We start from the raw sequence: 27,229 nt of genomic DNA on the forward strand, positions 1-27,229 counted from the left end.
AATTTTAACGTCATTTGTGTTGACCCCTATTCACTGACACCTATTATTCTTAAATTATTTTACTTTGCATTGTCTTACAGTCATGGAATTGTTATTTCCTGGTTCCTTGTTATTCTTAAGAGATCTTTCCTTTTGTAATCACAAGCTGCACACCTGTGTTTAAGGTCTGAAAGTCTGTCTTCAGTTTCTTTCAAGCAGCTTTGCCAGCTTTCAATGGAATTTTTGATTTCTTGGATATCTGCTTGAATCCGTTTCATGCATTCTATTTCTTTCCTGTATTGATGATTCACAGTTTCCATTTTTTAATCATCATCTATTTTCTTATCTATCTCTGCTCTAGATGTGCTGAGCATTTCCTTTAGAAATGTTGACTTTTCTTTTATAACCTCAAAGATTATTTCTGATCTGATTTCCTCTATAGCATCATGGATTTATTTCTTTACTTCAGTTGCTGTCATTTCAGAAATTTCAGGTGTGTGTCTCCCATTTTCTTCTATGTTGATGATTCCTGGACTTGTTCTGGGTCAACTAGAGGTCTGAGATTGCATTTTTCTTCTTCATTTTTGTCATTTTCCAGGTTCCCTGGAAGTCAAAGAGGTGATGGAATTGGCCCCTGCATCTGGCACAGTTCATCTGAGTTCAGTCTGTGCTTTTTGTGTCTTTGTACAGATAGGTATTAGGGTAATTCTGACCTCTTAAAAGGAATTTGGCAGACTTCTTTGCTTTCTTTCTTTCTTTTTTTTTTTCTTAAGGATGATTTGAGAATAGAATTAGTTCCTTAAATATTTGTAGATTTCAGGTGTAAAGTCATTTTTTAAAATGGATGACATTTAATTACTGCTTCATTATTGTTACTATTTGTCTGCTTAGATTTCCTTTTTTTTTCCAGTCAACCTTGATAGAGTTTGTGTCCAACAAATTACCCATTTTCCAAGGTTTCCTAATTTATTAGTATAGTATTTGTTTCTATAATCTTTTGTATCAGTTGTAATGTCTTTTAATTTCTAATTTCTTTTTAGTTTTCTTTTTTTTCCTCGTCTGACCAAAAGCCTTTTTAACTTTGTAAAAGACACTCTTTGTTTCTTTAGTATTTTTAAAATTCCAATTTTAGTTATTTATCTGAAATCTTTTAGTAATGCTGTGATTTTCATTATTTCTTTCTTTGTATTAATTTTGAATTTGTTCTGTATTTGTTCTCAATCTTTGAGGCAAATTGTTAGTTTTTTATTTACAGTTTTCCAGATTTGAAGTATGTATTTATTGTCATAAAATTCCACATTATTACTGTATTTGCTCTGTTTCTCAAATTTTGATATGTTGTATTTTTATCTTCACTTCAAAAAATTTTTAAATTTTCTTTTTAATCTGTCAGTTCATTGTTTTGAAGCATAGTATTCAATTTCTACATTTTTATACTTTCATTATTTTTCATTTTGGCCAAAGAAGATACATCACATAATTTTTAAAATTGGTTTGTGACTTATCATATGATCTATCCTTAGAGAATGTTCCATTTGCTGATCAGCGTATATTCTACCACTAGTGAATAAAATATTATTTAAATGTTTGCTATGTCCATTTGCTCTGTGATACAGTTCAACTCTGATGTAGTTTTCTTGATTTCTGTGTGTGCATTCATAGATAAAAGCAAGGTCTTTAAAACCTCAACTTTAAAAAAAAAACCCTCAACTTTTATTGTGTAAAGTATAAGCCTTGACCTACAAACTTATCAGTTGTGAGCTCTGATAATGGTACTTTAAAAGGGACATTTTGTCAGCTTATGAGAGAATTCAACTATAAACAATTTTCCTAGAATGAAACACATATGTAAGTCAAGGACTTACTGTATCTGCTTTATAGATGGATATTCGAGCATTGAATCCATATATTCTTACAATCATACCTTCTTGCTGAATTGGTTGCTTCATCAACATATAGTAACTTTTTCTCTTTTTCAGTGTTTGATCCAATGTCTTGTTTTGTCTTCTATAAGCATGCTTATTCACTATTTCCATTTGTGTGAAGTATCTTCAAACATTTCCCTTTTATCTATGTATGTCTTTGCCAATGGGGTTTCTTATAGATAATATATAGTCATATTTTTTAACCCATTAGACAAGTATGTATCTTTTGATTGGATAATTTAATCCATTTACATTCCAAATTATAACTGATAGGTAAAAACTCATGCATGCTATTTCATTGTTTCTGACTGTTCTGTATACTTTGATCTTGTCAGTTTCTCTTATGATTTATCTTTATAATTTGATCACTTTCTGTTTTGACCAGATTTGATTCTTTATTTGTATATATGATTTAGCAATGAATTTTTTTCTTTCATGTTTTTATAGTGGGCTACTATTTTTTCATTCCTAGTTTTTCAAATCCTTTACAAATTTCTTGTAAGTTTAGTTTGGTGGTGATGAATTTCTTCAATTTTTACTCATGAAATAAAGACTGTTTCTCCTTCATTTATGAATAACAATATTTACTTGGTAAAATTTTCTCATTTTCTTTTTCTTTGTTACAAGATTTCAAATAAATCATTCCATTCTATTCTGACCTATAAAATTTCTTTTGAGAAATATGATGTTAATCTTATGAGTACTCTTTAATGTATGAGTTGTTGCTGTTCTTTTACTATTTTTAGAATTGTGTTTATTTTAGAATTACTGATTTTTGTATAATTTGACTGTAAGTTACTTTGGACATCTCTTATGCTTGAGTACTTGAGATCACTTCAGGCTTTTGGACCTATCCAGGTGACTCACTGTTAAGATTTGGGAGGCTTTCAACTATTACTTCATTAAATATGTTTTCAATATCTTTTCCTTTTTTGTTCTTTCTTAAATCTTTATAAGAAAAGTATTTTTTTAATGATGTTCCATATGTCTTGATGTTTTTCTTTTTTATTATATTTTCTTTTAGTCTGACTAGGTTATTTCAAAACATGTGTTCTTAAGTTTATAATTTCTTTCTATTGCTTTGGCTATTGTATTGTTGAAACTTCCAATTGTATGTATTATTTAATTGAGGGTTTTTGATACACAGTTCATATTTGTCTCCTTTTATTATTTCTGTCTCTTCACTGAATTTCTCATTTATATCACAAATTTTCTTAATTTCATTGAATTGTGTCTGTCTCTCTTTTCTTGCATCCTATTGAGTTTCCTTAGGATCACTTTTTGGAATTTTTAAAAGCATTTTATAGATTTCTTTCATATTTTTATCTATTTATGGATATTATTATGCTGCTTTGGATGTGTTGTGCTTCAATGTATTCATTTCCACTGCTTGGGCAAATGCTCCCATAATTTAAAGTAGAAGAGGTATATTTTGGCTCACAGTTTCAAAGGTTTTGGTTCATGATTGGTTTGCTGTTAACATAAGGAAATGAAACTCTCAACCTACTATGTCCACAAGATCACATTCTCAAAAATCAAAGAATGAATTTTAGGAACAGCTGAGGTTAAGAGTAGAATATATTTATTGAGAGAAAGAAAGCTTCTATCTGAAGAGAGACAAAAGGGTCCTGAGCAGACTCTGTCTTTTCTTTCTTTTTTTTTTTTTTTTTTTTTTGTTTGTTTTGTTTTGTCTTTTTCCTTTTTATCGGTACGGAGGATCGAACCCACGACTGCCTGCAAGGCAGGTGCTTATGCTGCTGAGCTAAATCCCCAGCCCCTGACTCTGTCTTTTCTAGGGACTTTTATAGTGTAAAATCATGAGACAAGATGGGTTCAAGGTGGGGGAAGACTGGGAACTCACAAAGCAGATGGGCATAGGTGGAACATAACTATAGTTAGCCAATAAGATTAGTAGTTCAGGTAAAATTGATTAAATTGGGGACAAATGGGAAAGCAAGTCATATAGGAAGTGGGCATTCTTAGAGTTGTGACTCTTCCCTAGGGGGATGGGATGGTGACTAGGCTTCCTCAGGGGGATAGGGAACTAATTAGGATATCAGTGCTTAGGATGTGGATGCATTTGTTTGATCCTTTGTCTTGAGGCCTGGCCCACAGCAGGAGGTGTCTATCTTCCCCAACAGTTGGAAGGTATCAGTACTGGCTCCATGGAGGACCCAGCCCTGTCTGACTGCCTATAGTATTTCTAACTAACTCAACTGCCTGCAACACTATGAGTTGGAAACATCATGACACATGACCGACCATAGCAGAGAAAGCTTCTGAACTGATGGCATCCAGGAAACAGAGAGCTAAGGAAGAGCCAAACAAGAAAGAAACAGGGACCAGATATAGCCCCCACATTCATGCCCCGTCATCCACCTAGATACACTAAGTGTAATCTGGGTATCTCTGAAGACTAGTTGACAGTCAAGATTAGCCATTACACTTTTTTTTTTTTTATTCCTGCTTAGATGCCTGCGTAAGTAGTGTTGCAATCACCTTTATGGTTTTGTGGAGTAGCTTTCTGGTGATGCAGAGTTGAATGTTAATGCTGAGGGGAGCTCCCTCAGCTGGATTTAAAAGTTGTGAGGGCTGTGCAGTAGAGCCTCTCATCCATGGGGATGATGGTAATCACTAGTGTGCTTCTGGCTTCCTTTTTCTCACAATGTAGGAATTCCTCCTGGCTGAGTGGGGCACAGTTCCAGCAAGCTGTGTTCTCACTGTGCTGCCATTATTCCCCATGCTGTTTAGGATTCCTGTCACTCCCTCCACAGTTCCAGAGCTTTCCCTTAGTCACTTTCTTGGTAAGGCAGTCCTCCATTTGTCGCCCATTTCTTCCCTGTGGTGGAGGTAAGTGCCAGACACTTCTATTCATCCATTTAAGATATGCTCCTCAAACAGTGCTTTCACTTGTCCATTTGGGGACAGATTTTAGAGATTCCCTGGGATCTGCATAAGATAACCTTTGTTTGCAGTAAAGCTTAGCACCTTCTCCAGACTAAAGAATTTAGGCTATTGTTTTCTAGGATCATTCTTATTTTGTAAAAATCCCTGTTTATATTAAGAAGATAACCCTATAGTTCTATAGGAAGCAGAGACAGTAAAATCACAAGATCAAGCTTAGCTTGGGCAACTTAACAACTAGTGAGACTCAGTCTCAAAATAAGTAAAACAAGCTGGAGGTGCAGCTCATTGGGAAATCCCAAGTACTGGAAAAAAATAATTCATTCTATTACAGTGATATCTGCATACCAACATCTATTTTATAGTGGACAACTCATAAGAGTGAAATATTGGAAGAGGCCTGTATGTCTATCAACAGATAAAGAAATTATGAGTTTGACTCAGGTTTAAAGAAGAATAAATTTGAACCAGTTGTAGGAAAATACATGACCTCGAGGTTCATAATGCTAAATGAAATAAATCAGACATGAAAGGTTAAATAACTATCTCATGGTTTTCCTTGATAGGATTATTTCCAAAAGATGAAAAGTATAAAACAAAAAGAGGCTTTTATTCTGAGAACATGGAGAGAGATGACTGGCACCCTAGCTGCTGAAGTCTGGCGATCTCTCTCATGGACATGTGGCATGGGAGGATATAAGTAGCCTAAGCTTAGGGCAGTGCCCTAAGGCCATTAGAGATGCACAGGTATTTCATTGGCACACGTTTGGTGCCAGGGGCAGATTCCGAAGGGTGGGGGGATATAGGATTACAGGTAAATCTCTGGGGGCAGGGGAGACAGGAGCTCCCTGATTCTGGCTGAGGCTTTTTCTGGCTACAGTGTCCGGTCTGGGCCAACAACCCTTTCATCTCCCGTCTTATGATTGTTATGAAAAGGGGCAAAGATTTCTCTCTTTAACTACTTCCTGCTGGCAGAGGGCGCTGTACTGGAGCCTAGGGGAGTTGATGGGATGACGGTTGATGCCCAGGTAGACACTAACGCCAGGTGTTTTAGCCAGGACAACTTCACTGGTGAATGCACATATGTCAGACTGGAAAAACAAAGAGACATGATGTTATGAGGAGACATGGCACTGTCATATTTAAGGACCCAGGTGAGGTAGAGAGAAAGGTGCCTTTGATTTAGACACATTATTCTATCAGGATGATGTTGAGGTAGGATCATTATCATGGTGAGGTAGAATTCTGAAAAATAAGTGTGAGGTTAGAAGGAGTGAAATTATGAGAGGTGATTACTCTCCATCTGAAAGCGTAAAAGTTAGGAGGTTAGGTGTGTAAAACTTGTCTCCGGTCCAGGAGTTGAACTGGAAAAAATAGCGGGGGTAGGGGAGACCGGTGGCTGTACCAGTATAGAGAAGGTAAGGGCTTAGGCTTTCGGGGATGTCACGTTTAACCAGACAGCTGAAGGTAGAAAGAACCACGACAGTTATCACATAGAACATTATGAAGATGATCTTACACATGATGTGGGAGTCTTAGGAAAGACTCTCAAGAGTCCTGCTGTAAAAATGATCATTAATAGAACGTAAGAGATTAGGAACCAAATTGGATAACAAAACATGACTTAGCCTGTTAACTGTAGCCGTGAGTCCTTTGTGAAATGGAGACAGGTTAGTGACAGAAGACGAGATGACCACTCAGAATGATCAGATTTAGGGCTGGGAGGTCACCTCTTAGCCTGAGTGATGTGAAACCAGGATGGGAGTCCAGCAACTTTGACTGCTGTAGGGGTAGCCAAGTAGAACAGGTAAGGGCCACTCCACCTTGGTTGTAGCCCTGTGGATTTAGAACATTTGAGATAAATTAGATCTCCTGGGGATATAGGAGGATCTGGTTTGGCCTCTCCAGAGGGTTGTGGAAGGCAGAGATCAGCATGTTGTCGCAACAGGTGTCAGAGGAAGGAGAGGACTGGGACATAGCCAGGGAAGGGAGATTTTGGGGAGTAGGAAGATTGTGGAGTAAGAATGGCCTGCCGTATATAAGTTCAAAAGGACTTAAGTAAGTAGGAGCCCGGGGAAGTGCCCTGAGCTTGGCTAAGGCTAAGGGCAAAAGTTGGGGCCAAGGTTGGTGTAGTTCTAAAGTGAGTTTTGTAAGGTGTGTCTTTATGAGGCCATTTGCCTTTTCTACTTTTCCTGAGGATTGCGGATGGTATGGGATGTGTAGGTGCCAGGTGATGTGTAAGCTTGAGGATACCTGTTGAGTGATCTCAGAAATAAAGGCGGGACCATTGTCTGACTGAATACTCTGAGGTAAACCAAACCTTAGAATGATTTCTTGTAATATGATTTTGGTAACTACATCAGCAGTTTCCCTGGTTGTGTGAAAGGCTTCTATCCATCCTGAAAAGGTACCAACAAAGGTGAGAAGATATTTGAGAGTCTTGTGGCGGGGCATGTATGTAAAATCTATCTGCCAGACCTGACCAGGGTTGTGTCCCCAAAACTGATGGGTAGGAAAGGAAGGGAGTGCCATGTGCCCCTGAGGAGAGGTCCTGGCACAGAGATCACAGGTGTGAGTAATCTTAAGAATGATAGCTTTTAGAGAAGGGTGTGTGACTTTTGGGGCTAAGAGTTTGTATAGGGCCTGTGATCCTATGTGAAAACAGTTGTGTAAATCAGTGATGGTGTCTGAGGCCTGTTGATGTGGGAGAACAAGTTTAGATCCCTGAAAAATCATCCCTGAGTGTTTTGTGTGTAACCTGGTTTATGAAGTAGCTGTAACTGCTCTGGTGAATAATTGGGCTGAGGTAGACTGTTTGGGACTAAGAGGAGAAGATGAGAAGGGCAGAGCCCTTGTGCAGCTAATTTGGCTTGTGAATCTGCAAAGGCATTGCCTTGAGCAATAATCTGTAGAGTTTTGGTGTCCTCTGCAATGAATAACTGCTGCCTGCTTTGGAAGTTGGGCTGCCTCTAGAAGTTTAAGGATAAGGGGAGCATTACTGATGGGGGTTCCCTGAGTGGAAATAAAACCCCATTCTTGCCAGATAGAGGCATGAGAGTGTAAAATGCTAAATGTATACTTTGAGTCAGTGTATATATTTATAATCTTGTCTTTTGCTAGTGTAAGAGCCCTAGTAAGGGCAATACGTTCTACCCTCTGGGAAGAGGTCCCAGGTGGCAGTAGATTTGCCTTTATAACTTTTGACTGGTTAACTATTGCGTATCCTGCCTTCTTTTGGTTGTCTGTATTTGTTGAACTGCCATCTATGAATCAAGTGTCAAAGGCCAAGGAGAGAGGTGTGCTACTGATGTGAGGGAAAGGGGTGAGAGTCATCTGTAAAAACTCAATACAGTCATGGTGAGGATGGCCCTCTGAGATGGGAAGTAAGGTGGCTATATTAAGAGGACCACTAGTTGCAATAGAGTTACAAGGGTCTTGAGAGAGAGCTAAGTATACCTGTTGAAGGCGAGAAGGGGGTCATTAGGGCAGGGAGCACCTTATGTGAGATAAGGTCACGTAGGTGATGAGGTGAGTGTACTGTAATAGATTGGCCTAATGTAAACTTTTTAGCTTCCTGTGTCAAGAGGGCTACAGCTGCAAGAGCTCGGAGACAGGGAGCCCATCCTTTTACTATGTGATCTAACTGTTTTGACAAGTAAGCTACTGCTTGAAAAGAAGGTCTCTTTTTGTGTCCTAGTACACCTATAGTGTTGTGGCCCTGACAGGTAGTCTATAGGATGAAAGGTTGGGTGGGATCAGGAAGGGTAAGAGCTGGAGCTTGTAGGAGAGCCTCTTTTAATTTTTGAAAGGAGGCATGTATGGGCCTAGTAGGGTCCAGGGATTCTGATAAGGGACCTTTAGTGGCCTTGTAGAGGGTTTGAGCTAGGGCTGCAAAGTTAGGAATCCAGAGATGAAAGAAATTAGCTAAACCTAGGAAAGATGTAACCTGCAGCTTAGTTGTGGGCACCTGGAGATCACAAAGAATTGCCTTACGATCTGAGGTGATGGAGCAAGTGGTGGGGGTGAGAGCAAGACCGAGGTATTTGACTTTTGGGGAGGCTATCTGGGCTTTAGCAAGAGACACCCTGTATCCATGACTAGCAAGGAAATTAAGAAGACTGGCTGAGTGGTGTATGGCTAACATATGGGAAGGAGAACAAAATAGGAGGTTGTTCATATATTGAAGAAGAACATTAGGTTTGAGATCAAGTTCTGTGAGGTCAGTAGCGAGAGCCTGACTAAAGAAGTGGGGACTATCTTTGAACCCCTGGGGGAGCACTGTCCAACTAAGTTGTTGAGACCTGAGAGTGTCTGGGTCAGTTGATGTAAACACAAAGAGGTTCTGGCAATCAGGGTGTAGGGGGATAGTGAAGAAGGCATCTTTAAGATCTATAACTGTAAAGTCAGTAGTGGAGGGAGGGATATGAGAGAGCATGGTATAAGGATTTGGCACCACTGGGTGAGTTGGGGTAACAGCACTGTTAATTACCCTAAGGTCCTGTACCAGGTGATAGGACCCATCAGGCTTGAGTACCGGGAGAATGGGAGTATTGTGGGTTGAATGGGTAGGTTTAAGAAAACCATTGTCTAAAAGCCGCTTAATTATGGTTTTAAGTCCCCATAAATGTTGGGGAGCTATGGGGTATTGGGTAATGCAGGGAAAAATTGAGGGATCCTTGAGACGGATTAGAACAGGCATGGCATGTGTAGCCAGATTGGGATTGGATGTGTCCCAAACCATGGGGTCAACCAGAGAAGGAGGAAGAGCAGAGAATGGCTTTGCGATACATTGTGAGGCTGTTTGGAGGGTTAGGGCTGTGGGGAGAGAGAAAGTGAAGGAAAAATTAAGCTTTTGAAGAAGGTTTCTACATAAAAGGGGTGTGGGACATGTTGGGATTACTAGGAAGCTATGGGTAAAGAAAAGAGTCTGGAATCTACATGGGATAGGCCCAATCTGCAAAGGTTGATTCAGCTGGTCGTCTACGCCCACGACAGAAATTAAAGACTTACTACAGGGTCCTGAAAATTCAGGAAGTACACTATAAGTTGCCCCCGTATCCACAAGCAGAGATATTATTTTGCCTGAGACCTCCAGTGAGACTTGGGGCTCCGACAAGGTTACCGGAGTGGGGGCTGTGAACCCCGAGCCCCATCAATCTTCTGCAGAAAGTCTGAGCAGGTCAGTCATCGACGAATCTGGCATTGACGAAGTCTCCTGTGAGGGCGAGGGATTAGAGGATGGCCTAGTTGCTCACTGGCATTTAGGACAATCACTCTTCCAGGGCCCAGGAGGAATACAGGGTTAGGGCAGTCTTTTGCCCAATGTCCTTGTTTGCTTTATTTGAAGCATGGTCCAGGTTGGACTCAGGAAGCCACACCTTCTGCATTTTTTGTCTTGGGAGCTCCAAGTGCCACTGCTAAGAGGTCAGACTGATATTTAGCAAACTTTAATTTTTGAGCTTGCTTTTCCTCTTTTTGAATCTTATCTCTATTGTTGAAGATACAGAAGGCTAATTTAAGTAGATTTTGTTGAATCTTGTCCATTTTGATAGTTCCAGTTAGGATCTTGGTCTGGCACAGCTACAGGCCCAGGGTCGTTGTCAGTGGTATTTGCCCTATGCCTGCGGTCAGCTTCTTCTTGAGCTGCCTGCCACAGCTGATTTCGCTCTTGCGAGCTAAGGGTGGTATTTAAAATCACATAAACATCTTTAAAATGTAAATCATAACAGTGAGAAATTCAAATTGCCTGATATAATTTTGTGGATCAACAGAGAAGCTACCTAATTTATGGGTAATCTGAGACAGATCAGAAAGGGGAAATGGCACATGGATATTGCCCAGCCCCTCTGGGCCAGCTTGTTCTCGAAGCGGTAGCAGAGCCTGAGGAGAAGAATGTGGAGTGTAGAATGCCATTGGGCAGCTATCTGCCCGGTAGATGCATGTGAGTAATTATCTGAAGAGTGGCTACAGAGCAGCTGCCTCTCACCCTGGGACAAGGAATCACAGGCAGATGACATTGCACCGTGTGCCTTCCAGCGAGAGGATTGTTGTTGGCCATCATCACGTGGACCGCAACCAGGCGGCTGTTGCTGTTCACAAGAGGAGCATCAAGGGGGCGCCCATTGACTGAGACCAGAACGAACATGATGGCACCCTGTCACCATGGTAACTGACCAAACATGGCGGCATCCTGTCGCCATGTGACCCCTCTGAACATGGCGGCGCCCCATCGCTGCGGCAACTACCCAAACATGTGGCGCCCCGTTGCATTGCAGAGGGCTATCACGTGGTGACTGTTCCCAGCGCAAGCTGGAAAAGTCACGCTGCTTGCCGGAAGGGCACAATGAACGTGACCTAGTGTGGTGGGCGGGCGGCGAGAAGGTGTCAGAGGGCAGAGCAGAGCTGCTGGGAGAGGCCTGTATCGTGGAAGGTGGGGGGAGAGAGGATCGCACAGTGAGAGGTAATTTCGGTGCAGAAGGACAAGGGTGGGGGGAGGGGACGGCAGTGGTGAGCGAGATAAGGATGAAGAATCAATTTGGGGATATGCTGGGGGCCGAGAGAAAATTGGAGGAATATCGTCAAGCATATCCTGGGGACAGGATGAAACACATTGGGTCGCAGGAGAGCTAGCTAGGGAGTACAAGACTTAATGAGAGATGGATGTGTTCTCAGAACCAAGAACACTTCTATGTTTGGCAGCTCTATCACCCTGTCACTGGCTCAGCAAAAATCATGCAGTGTTTGCAGAATGGAAGCATCAAATGTTCCTCCCTGGGCCAACGTTTGCCGAGGAGTGGGTACGTAGGCCAAACTTCCTGGAAGTAAAAAGTTAATAATTTAGTTTTTATGGTACTTTTAATTTTTAAAGTATATAAATTGGAAATTAAGCATTTAACAGCGTTTTTTGGGAGTGAGGAAGTATATTTCCCATGATTCAGGTAAGAAAAAAACCTGTGGCCCAGAGAATAAGCCGTCACTGATTCTGTGGCGCCACACGGGGGACTAAGGTTCCAAAAACTCGTATATTCTAGTCGTCACTGAGAAATTTACAAGTGGAGTTTGCGGGAAGTCAGTAGCAGCTTTGCCGGTGAAAGCACAAGGCTTTAAAGGGAAGCAAGGCATTTTTCAGTGTGGGCGGTCCAAATCTCTGCTTTGGGCTATCAGAACCCAAAGAACTTGAGAGATTTTAGTGGCTAGCCCAGAAAAAAACCCTGCTCAGGGCTGTCCTAAGGATGTGAAAATTCTAGAGACCCACGCAAACGGCGGGGAACAGTTCCCTGGGGCCTGGCCCAGTGCCGCGAGTTTCCCGGCGCGTGGTCACCTTAAATCAATCTGGTTGGTGGTGCATGGAGGCGGCCAGTGAGAAGTGAAATGCGTCTCGGCAGAAGAAAAAGCGCAGAATTAAGCCAGGATGTTACCAGTTCGTGAATTGGCTGGGGACCCAATTGGGTGTGTGTGTCCCAGGAGTCAATCACCTGCCGATCGAGTCACTTCACCAAATGATAGGATTATTTCCAAAAGATGAAAAGTATAAAACAAAAAGAGGCCTTTATTCTGAGAACATGGAGATGCACAGGTATTTCACTGGCACACGTTTGGCGTCAGGGTCAGATCCAAAGGATGGGGGGATATAGGGGTTATAGGTAAATCTCTAGGGGCGGGGGAGACAGGAGCTCCCTGATTGCGGCTGAGGCTTTTTCTGGCTATAGTGTCTGGTCTGGGTCAACAACCCTTTTATTCCTTGTATGAGAAAAAGAAAGTATAAAAAAGACCAAAAAAAAGATAGTAGAAAATAAGGAGATAGACTTTGAGATTCCCAGGGTTGCGGGGGTGTGGACAGGAGGAAAGGAAGACAAAATAAAAAGATCAAGATATAATATATACCAAACACATTAATAAAACAATTAAAAAAACCCTCTCAAATTGTCTACAAACTTCTTCCCATTTTCTTCTCTATATGGAAAGTATTTATGTTTCAACCAGCTGATCCTTTTCCCCTGCCCCATCTGTGCTCACTGTCTCTACCTAGCGTTACCATGCTGTGATCGATATTGTTGATGCACTGCCTAGACTCCCCATCCTGTCTAGTGGTCCTGTCAGTGAGAAATTGTTCATTGCCAAATGAGAATTGCCACATTGGGAAGCCCATGTGTTCTTCCTCAATTCTGTCTCCACTGGGAATACCATGTTCTATGTTAAGGGGTGTAAAAAGCTGGCTTTATTGCCCCAAGGTGGGATCAACTCTGTAAAACAATCAGTGTTTTCCGTGGAATTAGGTTAAGACTGAGCTCTAGGTGGGATCACGTTGCTTTGCTTTTTTCTTCATTTTCATTTACCTTAATACCTTTTTGCTGAGAATAATACACCAACAAAACAATTGAACAAAATTTCCTGTCTCAGGCTCAGCATAGAACAGGACTTAAAATACAGGTCAAATTTGATTTCATCAACCTCTTCTTAAACTGAGTTATCTTTTTGTATTTCCAGTATCAAATAATATCACCTTGTAACCTCAACCAAGAAATCTGAAAAGTCATGTTTGACCTCTTCTTTCTTTCTCAAACTTTTTGGTCTGTGGATGTCTTTATACTACTTTAAATTATTGAGGATATTAAAGAATTATATATTTGTAGGGTTAATCCATCTTTATTTAAAATATTAGAAGTTAAATATTTAAATACTTTAAAACAGCAATACAGACTAATATATGTGTACCACCATAAAGCATATTGTAAAGAAAAATGACTATACTTCTAAATTAAAAATTTAGTTATAACAATGAAACTGTTTTTCATTTTTTAAAATTCCTTAAATTTCTTATAGGAGTTGCTGGATTTTTTTATATATTTTTTTGTGTGTTTTATTTTGATACAACCTCATGCTTGCCAGGCAGGCTGTGTGCCACTGACTTATATCCCCAGCCCAGTTACTGGATGCTTATTCTGATCATTTAATACTGTATTTAGACTGTGGCAGTACTGCAAGTTATGTAGCCCTGGTAAACTCCAGTAGGACTCATGAGAAATTGACAGTAAAAAGGGCAAATAGTGTCTTGCATTATTATGAAAATAGTTTTGATATTGCAGATGCTGTGAGAAGGTCTGGGTTACACTTTTAGAAATACTGCTGCTTATCAATTTATAATCGAGTCATTGATTTTGCCATCAAATGACTAACAACGTAGCAAGTCACGTGAACTCCAAACTCAAACTGACTTTAAGATCCTAGGCAGAATTCTTTTTCTTATGCAATTCAGCTTAGTTTTAATGTGAAAGAACTCATATGATGGGATTATTTATAATTGTATATACTCAAAGCATGATAAGAATTGAGACTCCTATGGATGCCAATACTTGAATCTTCTGTGTATTTAGAGCACTATTTATTAAGTTTGTTTTTTCCTCTAAAATTCTAGTATCATAGACTTGTGTTCTTTATTATTACTAGAGAATTTTATGCTAAAGGAAATAGTTTATATTGGTGCCATGAGTATAATAGCCATTAGCCATACATGACTGTTGAGAACTTCAGATGTAAATTTATAGAAATGAACTGAATTTATGACTGAATTTATAGAAATCAACTTTAATTTTATTTAATCTTAATAGACTTGTCCTTAGTAGCAACTTGTTACTAATGTCTACTGCATTTTTGGCTGAATAAATCTATGGTGTTGCTTACATATATCTATCTAATAGAAGGTGAACAGGCTCACATTTTCCTTTCTCTGCAATAAGATTCATTGCAAACTGAAAAAATTATTGTCATTGTGCTCTGTTTTCATTTCAATTATAAATTACACTTAACTAATACAGTTCAGTGGGCAAGGGAGCCATTTAGGCTGATGAGGGGAACAGCAGGGGAAAAAATCAACCAGTGAGTGATAATTTTCTGTCTCACAATAGTAAGTAGAACAAGTGGAATCTATAAGACTACAAATTTAAGTCTTTGTTGATTTGGAGGAGGAACTTCCAGTGTAATCCAGTTTATAAAATATGAATATTTAACTAACATTTTAACTTTGTATGAACTTTTCTAGCCACAGAGTCAAAATTAAGAGAAAATTTATATTTACATTGTATGTCTTGAGTTTTGGTTCAGAAAACATAATTGTTACTTCAATAGTAGAACTATGAAAGACACAGAGATGATTATTTAGCATGAAGGATAGAAAAAAGCAGATGCCAAGTGAGATTTATGCTAAAATATATATAATAGAATTGTATTTGTAATTGTGAAGTCTTGACCATAAAAACATTTCATTAATTTAAAAAATCGTGATCATTACTAATATACATGGAAAAACTATTCACCAATGGCTATAATGGTATTTTCTAATAAGGATGAACGATTGGAAGGGGGATTTTTCAGAACAGAAATATTTCTGTTAACCTGATAGCCAGCTATTACATATAAGGATCTATTTATTGCATCTGTATCTTATACTTCTCTAGAACACTCCCTGTGCCTTTGTAAAGAGACTAGTTCTCTCTGACTGAACATTCATTGATGCCCTGAACATCTTTATTTTTGTCTAGGGTGAGCCCATTACTTTTTGTGAGGAGAGTTTCGTAAAGCACCGCTCAAGTGTGATGAAACAGTTCTTGCAATCAGCAGTTAACCTTCAGCTTTTTAAGCAGGTAAGAGTGGACCTGTATGTTTTTAGTCTATGACAGAATATTATCATTGTTACACGTTTTTATTACTCTGAAACTGTGTCTAAACCCTAAGTAGAATCTTTCCCTGAATTTTAGGAAATTTTCTTTTCTTTTATAACTTCTTAGGTAGCTACGGAATAACACTGCAGAAATAAAGCCAAATAACTTTGCTGTTAAAAAATTCCTCATAAAAAGTTGTTCAGCTCAGGGTTTCAATGAAGAAATATGAACATCTATAGAAACAAAAACAACATAACTAGTTTAAAGTGTCTTAGAAGCCAGTGATACAGTTCAGTGGCGCAGCACCTGCCAGGCAAGCATGAGATCCTAAGTTTGATATCTCGTAACAAAATAATAGTAATAGTAATAATAATAATAATACTTAGAAGGACTTATTTACCTTGTCAGTCTCCCATTGACAAGGTAAATAAACTAGAAAGTTTTAATGTAATCCAGTTTATAAAATATTGGATAAAATAAGAATATTTAACTAATGTTTTAAACTTTGTGTGAACTTTCTTAGCCAAAAATTCAAAATTGAGAACATTACATTTACATTGTATGTCTTGAGTTTTAGTTCAGAAAATATAATTGCTACTTCACAAAAGCAAAAGTTTAACATCAGAATTTAGAAGTTTTAAATGCACTTTCATCCTATTGTAGAATAATAGCAAGTCTCTTAAATTGGGATCATCTATTTATATAATTTAAATTAAATTCTTAATACTCGTTTCTCTGACAGTAATTATAAAGTTAACTTTGTAAAAAAAATAAAGTTAACTTTGTGAATTCAGTATATAACAAAGTTTTAAAACATGTCATAAATATTGCTTAAGGCCAGGATAAACTTATAATGCCCTTGAGTAGCTGCCATCCTAATACAAATTTCTTTGAACTTCTAAAGGGGAAAAACACCATATAATTTAACCCTCAGATTGCTAAGAAAATCATCATTGCAGCAAATTAGTCTTATTAACTGTATTCTATATTACTTTTATCTTTTATTTATAGTAGGAGGTTTTAAAAAAATAACCTGAGGTTAAAAAAAATACTCTGCTAATATAGCTGTCTTCGAATATGTAAACTTTTACCTTAAGACAAGGCTTCTATTATCATATATACAAGCTTCAGGAGCATACATTTCAGGATCAACTCTAAAGATAGTTGTCTGCCTTGGAGATCTTTGTCCCCAGATATCTCCAAGCTGATATTGAATTACTCCAAGGTTGTCAGGAGGACCAAGTGATAGGGCTGTATAAATGCCGAAGTAAACACAGTGCAGTCTTACACCAGATATACAGTACATTATTGTTGAGTTAAAAATTAGTGCTTTATTATATTCATAATCTATCAAGAGGAGATACTATTTTCCATTATGAAAAATGCCTTGTGAAGATCACATTTTATACTGGTAAAGGATTAAATAAGTGTATAGAATATCAAATTTCTTACTTTTCTTTGTTGATGAAATTCTATAGCTAAATTGTTAACATTGGACGAAGTTAATGCAGTATAGTAAAGAAATTGCATACTAATGTTTTGCATTTGGTTTTGAATTCCATTTTTGGAACGTAAATTTTAGGAATTAGGTAAAGTTAGGTTAGTCTTTGTTACTTAATATTTGTCTATTTATGAGTATATGTTTCTTTTCCTTTAAAACAGAATATTGCCACTTACAAAACAGAGTGGTGGTAAAGTTTTTGTGCATTAGTATGTATACATTCAGCATGGTGCATAGTACTCTGTAGATACTCTGTAAAAAATTACCTTCAAAGTAACAATATATCGACCAAGCTAACTTAATGTCAGCAACAATGGAGTACAGAAAATTCTGCATGACATCCTCCAAGTGTATTGAGAGAAAACAGAGGTTGGTATATATAAGTGACGTGGAGACATTTCCCAACAAAAACTGAATTAACCCCTCGTGTTGACTTTATTGATGTTATTCATGTATTGTTGATAATCTGGTTATTGCTGGTAATTTCGTTGGTTGACTTGTCTGAATCATTAGGAATGCTTTAAAGACAGGATCCTGATGTTCAAGAGAGAGAAATTCAATCTGTGGAAAACAGCCTTCAGCCCTTGCCCTTGGTTCCATTTTGCCTATGATTCTTTATTGATTGCTTCTCCTGTCATCCTCAGACTGCCCTAGGCATCCTACACAGTTATACAAGCCAGTTTCTTGTCATAAATCATGTGTGTGCGTGTGTGTGTGGGGGGGTCTATGTGTCTGTCTGTGTTTGTGTATGTGTCTATGTAAAATTTCCTACTGGTTCTTATTTCTGGGTGAACTCTGACTGCCATACCAATAGCACAAAGAAATTCTTAAATAAGTACTTTTGAAAAAGTGTTTCATGAAGAAAGTAAGTTCTTTCAAATGGAGGATACAAGGTGGGATATCGTAGATGCCAGAAGAAGAACAAAAGAAGAAGTAAATGTGGCGGTTACATTTAAAAAGTAGTGACTATATAAGACATAATTTCATCTCTGTTCAAGAATTGAATGTTTCAATTCAGAGTACCAATTTTATTTTGAATATAGCAAAATGACACTCTATTTTATTTTTAAAGATAGTATAATTATATAGTATTTTCTTAAGTGCATAAACTAATGATACTAAAATGTAAAAATACATATATTTGATCAGTTAACTTTCAAAGACTTTGCTAAGGTAAGCTGGGGTTTAAAATACAGTATTTTAAGTCTGTAATTTTTATTTTTATTTTTTGTATTTGGGGGCTATATACGAATATTATTTTTCTTTTTATTATTAATACCTATTAACTTCTTTAAAATTGGGTTTTGGTGTTTGGATCCTATCCACCTTCCTGTTATCCTCTGTTATACACCTCTCCCATGGCCCTTATTTTCTTCCTCTTATCTAATAGTAGTGACCCTTTTATTTTCTTTTTTATATTATTTATATTATTTTATTTTCTTTTTTATATTCTACATAATAGTGAGAACATGCAGTATTTTCCTGAACCTGACTTATTTTATTCAACTTGGTGGTCACCAGATCCATCCATTTTTCCACAAATGACAATTTCATTGTTCTGTAAAGCTGAATATTATGTGTGTGTGTGCGAGCGTGCATGCGTGTGTGTATTTCCTCATTCATCTGTTGATAATTAGGCTGGTTCCATTATCTTTACTATTGTGAATTATTCTGCAATAAACATGGGCATGCATGAATCCATATTATATGCTACCTGACTCCTTTGGGTGTATATCAAGGATTGATATGGCACTACTTTAGTTTTTTGAGTAACTTCCATAATTTCAGTGGTGGCTGCACCAATTTACATTTCTAGCAGCCATGTGGAAGCGTTCCTTTTCTTCCAGCATCCTTTAGTAACTAGTTTCTTTGCAGCTTTTATCATGAAGCAATCTTGGATTTTGTTGAACGCTTTATCTGTGTCAATTGAAATGATCATGTGATTTGTATCAACTCAACTTATGTGGTATATTATGTTTATTGATTAGTGTATGTTGCAACATCCTTACTTCTCTGGAATGAAATCAACTTGACCATGGCATATGGTTTTTTAAATTTGTTGTGCCATTCACTCTGTATTTTATTAAATATTTTTACATCTATATTCATCAATTGTATTGGTCCATAGGTGTGTGTGTGTGTGTGTGTGTGTGTGTGTGTATGTGTGTGTTATCCTTGCCCAGCTTTGGTATCATGGTGATTTTGGCCTCATAGAATTCAGTTTGGAAATGTTCCTTTCGTTTCTATTTTATGGAATACAGTGGTATCTTGTTTGTGAATGCTTTTGTTTGTGGAAAAATTTGGTTTGCAAACAAGAATATTTGACAGAATTTTGTTTTTGTTTGTGAAGTCTGCATCGGGTGAAGAATATGACCATGGCCATCTTTTCTCCATGAACACAAATGTAGTATCATTTCCAGAATCATGGAATGAATTAAGTTGTGAAATGAGGTATTACTGGAGTTTGAAGAATACTGATATTAATAATTTAAAGGTCTAACAAAATTTACCAGTGAACCATCTATAGAGTTTGGGCCTTTTTTTGTTGTTGTTAGGAGACTTTTACTTCTGATCAATGTTTTTAGGTGTTTTTATATTCTCTTGGTTGAGTTTAGGTAGGTCATATGTATTTAGAAATGTATCCATCCCTTCCATATCCCCCGGTTTATTAGAATGTAAGTTTTCAGTGTAGTCCCTCTGGATTTCAGTAGTGCTTTTTCATCTCCAAGTATATTTATTTAGTTCTTCTCTTTCTTTTGGTAGTTTGGTTTAAGGGCTTATCATTCTTTATCTTTTCAAAGAACTGATGTTTCACTGATCTTATGCAATATTTTTTTAGTTTCTATCTTATAAATGTTAGCCCTGCTCTTTATTATTTCTTTCCATCTGTTAGGTTTGGTCTCGGTTTATTCTTATTTTTCTAAGACATGGAGATGAATTGTTTATTTATTTGAAATTTCTCTGATTTTTTTAATGTAGCTATAATCCCATCCCCTTTTTAGAACTGCCCTTTCAAACTAGGAATGGTGGCACGTGCCTGTAATTCCATCACTTGGGAGGCTGAGGCAAGAAGACCCATCCATTGTGAATTTGAGACCAACCTGGGCTACAAAGTGAACTCAAGGCCAGCCTCAAATGCATAGCAAGAACTTGTCTCAATAAGCTAAAAAAACAAAAACAAAAACAACAAAAACTACCTTTTCTGTATCCCAGAATTCTAGTATGTTTGTGTTTTCTTTTGATTCTAGGAGGTTTTAATTTCCTCCTTGGTTTGATCATTTCAAAGTGAATTACTCAATCTCCATGTATTTGTATATTTTCTATAGTTTTTTTTTTTTTGCTGTTGATTTCTAGTTTCATTCCATTATAGTCTGTTAAAATATAGGAAGCTATTTTTTTGTGTGTGTTTCTTAAGGTTTACTTGATGGAATAAAATATATGAGCTGCAGTGAAGAATATTTATTCTCGAGTAGTTGGAACTAATGTTCTGTAGACATCTGCTAAGTCTGTTTGATGAACGGTATGGTTTAACTCTGTTTCTTCATTGACATTTTTGTGTGGATGATCCTTGTAATGTGAGAGTAGGGTAATGAATTTGCTCACTATTAGTGCATTTGTGAATTCTTTTATGTTGAGTAGTGCTTATTTTGTGAAATTAGGTGCACTGAGATTTGGTGCATATATATTTAAAATTGTTAAATCCTTTTGGAAAAGGATTGTTTCCTTTAACAGTATTTAGTGACTTTTTCTTTTGTCTCAGTTGACTAAGTTTGTCTAAGTCTGCTCTGTCAGATATGAGAATAGCTACTCCTGTTCTTTTAGGTTCTGTGTGCATGGAATATTGTTTTCTGTCTTTTCACTTTTCAGTTCATGTATGTCTTTGCTAATGAGGTATGCCTTTTTATATCTAATGTGCTGGTGTGTTGTCTTTTAATTGGAAAATGAAGAAAGACTATTTATATTCAGAGTTACCATAGAAATGTTTGTACTGATTCCAACCATCTTGTTTTCTAATGTTTGATGCTTTCTTATACCTCAGTAGTACTCTCCTCACCTATGCCTGCATTCTTTTAAGTACTTTCTGCAATTCTAGTTTAATGTTCATGAATTTATTTAATTTTGCTTGTCTTGGAAGATCTTTATTTCTCCTTCAAATGAAGAATAGGTTTGCTAGATATAATACGGTAGACTGGCAATTACACTCTTTTAAAACTTGAAATACATTTCATGTCTTCCTGGCCTATGATTTCTGCACAGAAATGTGCAGCTACTCTGATGGGTTTGCTTCTAAAAGTGACTTGATGTTTTTCATATATACTTTTAAGTATTCATTCTTTGTTCTGTAGGCTTTAATTGTAATGACAAGTCATGCTGGCTTGTGTTTCTTTTCTTGCTCTTCCTGTTTAGTATTCTAAATGCTTCCTGTAGAGATGTCTGTGTCTTTGGATGTCTTTTCCAAAATTTGGAAAATTTTCTGTTATTTTATTAAATAGATTTTCTGTTTTGGAAACTGAGAGTCAACATTTTCTACACAATATTTGTTGCTCAGGGTTTTTTTTTTTAACCATGTCCCAGAATTTTTGGAATGTTTTATTTGTAATTTCTTATTTTCTTTTCAAGTCTTCATATAATAATTCCTCAAACTTATTTTCAGAGTCTGAAATTCTAACTTCCACTGCTAGGATATTATATCCTGTCTGTTGGGGAGAGGTTTTGTTGACTTATTGATATGACTCATTACATTTTCATTTTCAAGCCTTTATTTGATTCTTCTTCAGAATTTCTCTTTGTTGAACTGAACTTTCGTTTCCTTAATTTTTTCACTCCTTAATTCATTTAATTCTTTATTTCTAAATTTGAAGTTATTATTTTTTTAAATGAGTCTGTGGAATTCTTTGGCATTTCATCTTTTCATTCACTTACTGACAAGTTACAAGGACTTGAAGTTGTCATGCTGGCTTATGATTCCATGATTCTCATGTTTCTATATTGAGATTTGTGTGTTTTGGGTTGGATATTTCTTCCACTTGTATATAAGGGTCTTCATAATTTCCAACCTTTTTTTGAGGGGGTTAATCTCCAGGATACTCAGGAGAAAACAAATTACAGTAATGATGATGATACAGAATAATCAGATATTAGCATACAATAAAAACTGATTAAAAGCAAAAAATCCCCTATACACCATCAAAAATAGAAATCAGCAATCATAAACTAAAAGACTAAACATTAAATTAATAATAATGTGGGTAGGGAAGGGAAAATGAAAGTAATAGTAAAATTTTTAAAAGAAAGAAAAGATTAGGTGAGAAGGATGAGGAGAAAAAGTGACATAAAAATTCAATGAAATAAAAGTTAAATTAGGTAAAAGTAACTGAAAAATAATCAAGAAAAGTAAAAGTAAAAGGAAGCCAGAAAACAAAGTAAAATAAGAAATAATTCTAAAAATTTTCTCAAGGTAGAAGTATTTCTTTCCAGATGTGTAATGTTAGAATCCACCAGATATGTGGGAGGAATAGCACTTCACATCTGGGTTCTGTTGTGTTTCCATGCCCACTTAACTGGCTGCTGCTGTGTAAATGCTGAGTTCCGCCCCATGTTTCTCCCAGAAGGGTCAGTGAGTGGTGTGTTGTCTGCTTCAAGGCTATATTCACTCTGGAGATTCTTAGCATTTTTTTTCTGTGAACCCTGAGCCATTGCTATCCCCAACTATCTTTGTAGCATGTGGATTCACTTGCTTCAGCGGCTCAGGAATGTGGCAAACATAGAAGCAGCAGCATATACCTAATCGTGTTGGCAAGTGGGGAAAGTACACAGTTCTGTGCATGCAACCCGGGGAGCCAAGCAGTCCACTGGAGCCAGTCTTAGTGCTTTCAGTGCCAAATGGCCAGAAAACCGTACACAAGAGGCCTAGCTCTTCACCAAACAGAGTAGAATCACTGTGTGCTCTACCATCTTAGCTGCTGCTGCTTAAACTTCTCATAGGGTCTGTGGCAGCTCTCTACCTTTCCACAGATATTTCCTGTGGCCTTCTCTTACTTGGTTAATACAGTAGGTGACACCAGAGAACTGAAGTATGGTTGTGGTTTCTGATTCACAGAATAGTTCAGTGAATAATAAACTACTCATAACAGCTCCTCATTATACAAATCTAAGATTTGTATGGCACTGCCATGGATTTCTTCTGCAGTGCCGGCCTTACAGTGTGAAAGCAGTCACTTTCAGAGCAAATCTTGACATTGAATTTGTAGCACAAAAATAACAATCACAATGAGTTTTTCCTGGGACCAGCGCTGCCACTTTTTATCACTGCAGCTTACCTATGCTTGCAGTCAAGTTCCTCTGTCCAAAAGGTATAAAGATTTAGGGAAGAGGATGATATTTTTTGTTACTTTGATGATAGAGACATGTTTCTTATGACATGAAAAAATAATATGTTTGACTTCGTTGAAATTCAGAACCTTTCATGATCAAAAGAAGTCATTCTTGCAAGATATGTAAGGTATTCAAGAATTTAGAAGAAAACCTTCCAGATGACTGCAAAACATATTTTATATTGGGATATATAATATGTAAAAGACTTGATGAGATACATATGGAAAATTTTAAATGATTGGTAAAGATATATAAGACTCAGCTTTATTTGTAACCAGAGACTATTAATAAGAAATACAGTAAAATACTACTCCTCATCTACCAGACTGGCCAGCTTTTAAGCATCTGGAAAGCCCAAATTTGAATGAGGGTATGCAGCAAAGAATAACTTTTAATTCTTTATGAAAATGTAAATTTTATAAATTGGAAAACACTCTGACTTTACCACTTTAATTTAAATATTTAAATTTCGTATGAGTTGGTACTCTCATTGTGCTCTAAAATGTTCAAAAAGTTTATTTACTCAAATTGCTTAGAATAGAAAACCTGGACATAATCTTATGCTTGTCAATATTTGAAATAAATTCTTTTATCTATATTCATAATACAACACTGTTCAACAGGGAAAGATCTACAGTGAAGTTGAAGTAAAAGAAATTTCATTGCAGGGTATGTCTGTTTATGTACCGTTCAAAAGCAGTAAAACCTAAGTAGTATTGAAGTACACAAATTCATGTGATAAAATCCATAAAGGAAGAATAAGCTGAAGGAATTTTAGGTAGAGAAAATGGCACATAAGAGAGACATTTAATGTAAAGTCCAGGAATAAGATTCTCCTTATTTATCATTTTTGTTAATGAACTTTGTAATTTTAATTTACAATTGCACATAATGTGATATTTTATATAATATATATACACATACAACAAAAGCCTATACATTGTGATTATATGACGCTAATTAACATGTCTATCAACTAGCATATTTTTTGTAGTTAGAACATGTAGAACTGTTTTGCAGTTTTTAGCCAAAAGTGCATTATTATTAACTAAGGTCACTGTGCCATATAATAGACCTTAGAAACTTACTCCACGAAGTGAAACTTGGACTCTTTGAACATGATCTCCCCCTCCCCATCTTGCATCTTACCAGTTCCTTTGGTAAAATCCTTAACTATAAACTCCCCAGCTTTATCATTATTAAACTGTCAATTTTTAAATTAAGTATTGTAGCAAAATGCATTTTTTAATGTGTTTAGGTTAGGCACTGATAGGCTGTATTTTCACTGACTTTCGATTGTCTTTCAAAGTCTTTAGACCTCAATTTCTGCCTCTGTAACATGAGTTAAACTAAGATCACCAAGTTTGAGATACCTTTTGACTCTAACATTCCATAATACTATAAGGTAAACATATAGCTTAGGCAATGATAGTACAGTCATTTGGATGTGTGCCTCCTTAGATAATAGGTTTGGAAGCAATCCCAGAAATGATTACTTAAATCTACAACTTTAACATCATCTTTCTCTTTTTGTTTAAAGAAGCAACTTCAAGGTTTAAGCTATTGGTTTTAGGTCTCTTACCTTAATTTCATACTACCCGAACACGAATTTTCTTGTGTATATTATTTGTTATTGATACCACTGGAAGTAAAGTTTTCTGTGCTTATTTTCCTATACACTTCTTATAACTAAGGACCATGATAAATTTAGTGTCAATCCAAGAGCCTAAGTTTAAAGTATACATTTAAGGAATCTCCATGTCTAGACTGTTTTTGCTGGCAACCTACGTAATTAAGAAACTTGCAAAATAACAAATTGCTGAAATATGTTCAAGTAGATATTTTTTCTTTTAAATTCTACTTGTCAAAACTTTAACTCAACTAAGGACAAAATGGTAGGGAACATTAAAATTGGATAAAAAAATCATTGTTAGTGTTTCTCCAAAACTTTTTCCTGTGTTTCATAAGAAATCATAAATATATAGTCCTCAAACTTTTCATTTAAAAAGGACCTATCATGGCAAAACAGATCATATTTTTAAATATGTGGGGAAGTAGCTGTAGACATACTGACTAATATACAGTATTAGGAAGCCTTCTGCAGTTTTCCACAAAAAATTACAATACTGTATTCTATATTACACTACTGTCTTGCATTATTTATTTTAAAGTAAAAACATTTGAAGTATATTATTGGTAAAATTATCCTCTTCCACCTTCATATACAAAGAAAGTAAAGAATTCAATTAAACTCACAGTATCCATTCTGTTGTGGCTTGAATTCCTGACTATGCCACTGTGTGCTACTAGTAGCATGCCTGTCCCACTGTTAAGAATAATTCGCTCAGCACCCAATAGTCTATTCTTCATATTTCTGCTGGGAGTATCACAGTGTGTAAGTTCTTGATCTCTTGCTAGGTGTCAGATCCTTGCCCAGCTTCCTATACTATCACACTGAATATTCTTTCAAATGCATCTTTCCCAATGTGAGGCTTTACCTGTGCTATACCATATCGCCGCTGTTGGGCTTTCTGTCATTGTCCCATGGTCTGTTCATATGTCAATCCTTTTGTCTATCACTGTCACTTATTTCCTTTGAATTTTGCTCATACTTGTGTTACAGCATTTATTCCAGGTTATTATAACTTACCTCTTTTTCACATGTACCTTATCTCTCTGAAGCTTTTCCTAATTGTCCCTTTCCCTTCCTCACTGTCTTCTACTCTTTTCTCTGTGTCTGCCCAGCTGTTGCGGCAATAGCTTATTGTTTGTTTCATGTCAAAATTTCATTCCAAGGACTTTAGATTCAGAGCTTCTTTCACAGAGCCAGAAGTTCTAGAAAAGAGAATGGGCTAACAAGAAAAATGTCAGTCAGTGAAAAAATCAGCAGAAATGAGACAGTTACTGGTTGGCCAGTTAAGACTGAGTGGTTGGAAAAAGCATTACTACTGAAAAGTGATATTTAATCTAAGTCTCAAGAAGGAATCAGTTTTGAGCTATAAAAGTAAAAACATCATTACCAATAGAAGGAATTGCTATTCCAAAGACCCTATAAAGAGGGAAAGACTGAGAATTTCCTAGGGCTAGAATTCAGTCAACTACTGAATTGAGGGGGAGTTGTACTAGTTGAGGTTTGAAGGGGATGGATAAAGGGTACAGATCATACAGAGCTTAAGGCATAAGGAGTTTATATTTGATTCTAAAAGGAACAATATTCTCTGAGGATGTTTTGAAGAGACATGACGAGCTGATTAATATTTTATAAAGATTTCTCAGATTACTCTATAAAAGCGGATCGGAGAAGAGAAAGATAGCAAAAGTCCAGTTACAAAGCCTGAAGTTGCCCTGGAGAGACAAGAAATGTGAACTACAGTGGTGGTAGAAAAATGAACTGAAGTCCAAAAGACAGAATTTGGTTAAGTTTACAAAGTAGAATGGTCACGTCTTATATGTGACAAATCTGAATTAACAGATAATGTCCTTATTTGTATTTTTCTATTGACAAGTTTAATAATTCTTGTTATCAATCTTTCAATAGATAATGAATTTTTCTTGGGTTGAGAACATTATGACTAAAATCTGTGTGTGTACTTTCTTGTCTAGAAAACTGTCAATTATGTATGCTAAATAAATCTTAGAAAAATTTCTTGACAACTTGTTTTTGATTGCTATATATGAAAAGTGTTTCAAATACTAAAATGTTTACATACTAGAATGATAACAACATGAAAGGATAAAGGAGATAGGTTCTGTTTCATTACAGTAAACCAGCAGCCGGACATAGTGGCACAAAATCCCAGCACTCTGGGGCTGAGGAAAGACGATTATTGCAAGTTTGAGACCAGCCTGAGCTACAAAGTGAGCTTGAGACAATAAGACCCTGTCTC

The 27,229-nt window shown here is 36.7% G+C and overlaps 1 protein-coding gene across 2 annotated transcripts in view; it reads left to right on the top strand.

Annotated features, from left to right (window-relative positions):
- Positions 1-27,229, top strand: part of Dennd1b (DENN domain containing 1B) — a 239,276-nt gene that overhangs the window by 165,359 nt on the left and 46,688 nt on the right. For both annotated transcript variants that reach the window (XM_063239912.1, XM_063239913.1), the window contains one exon: positions 15,347-15,448. In XM_063239912.1, the coding sequence (XP_063095982.1) occupies positions 15,347-15,448 (102 nt within the window). The remainder of the gene's footprint in view (positions 1-15,346; positions 15,449-27,229) is intronic.

This window comes from Cavia porcellus, unplaced genomic scaffold (genome assembly GCF_034190915.1).
Source record: "Cavia porcellus strain 051 isolate PalLab524CR breed Dunkin Hartley unplaced genomic scaffold, mCavPor4.1 scaffold_29, whole genome shotgun sequence".
Lineage (NCBI taxonomy): Eukaryota > Metazoa > Chordata > Mammalia > Rodentia > Caviidae > Cavia > Cavia porcellus.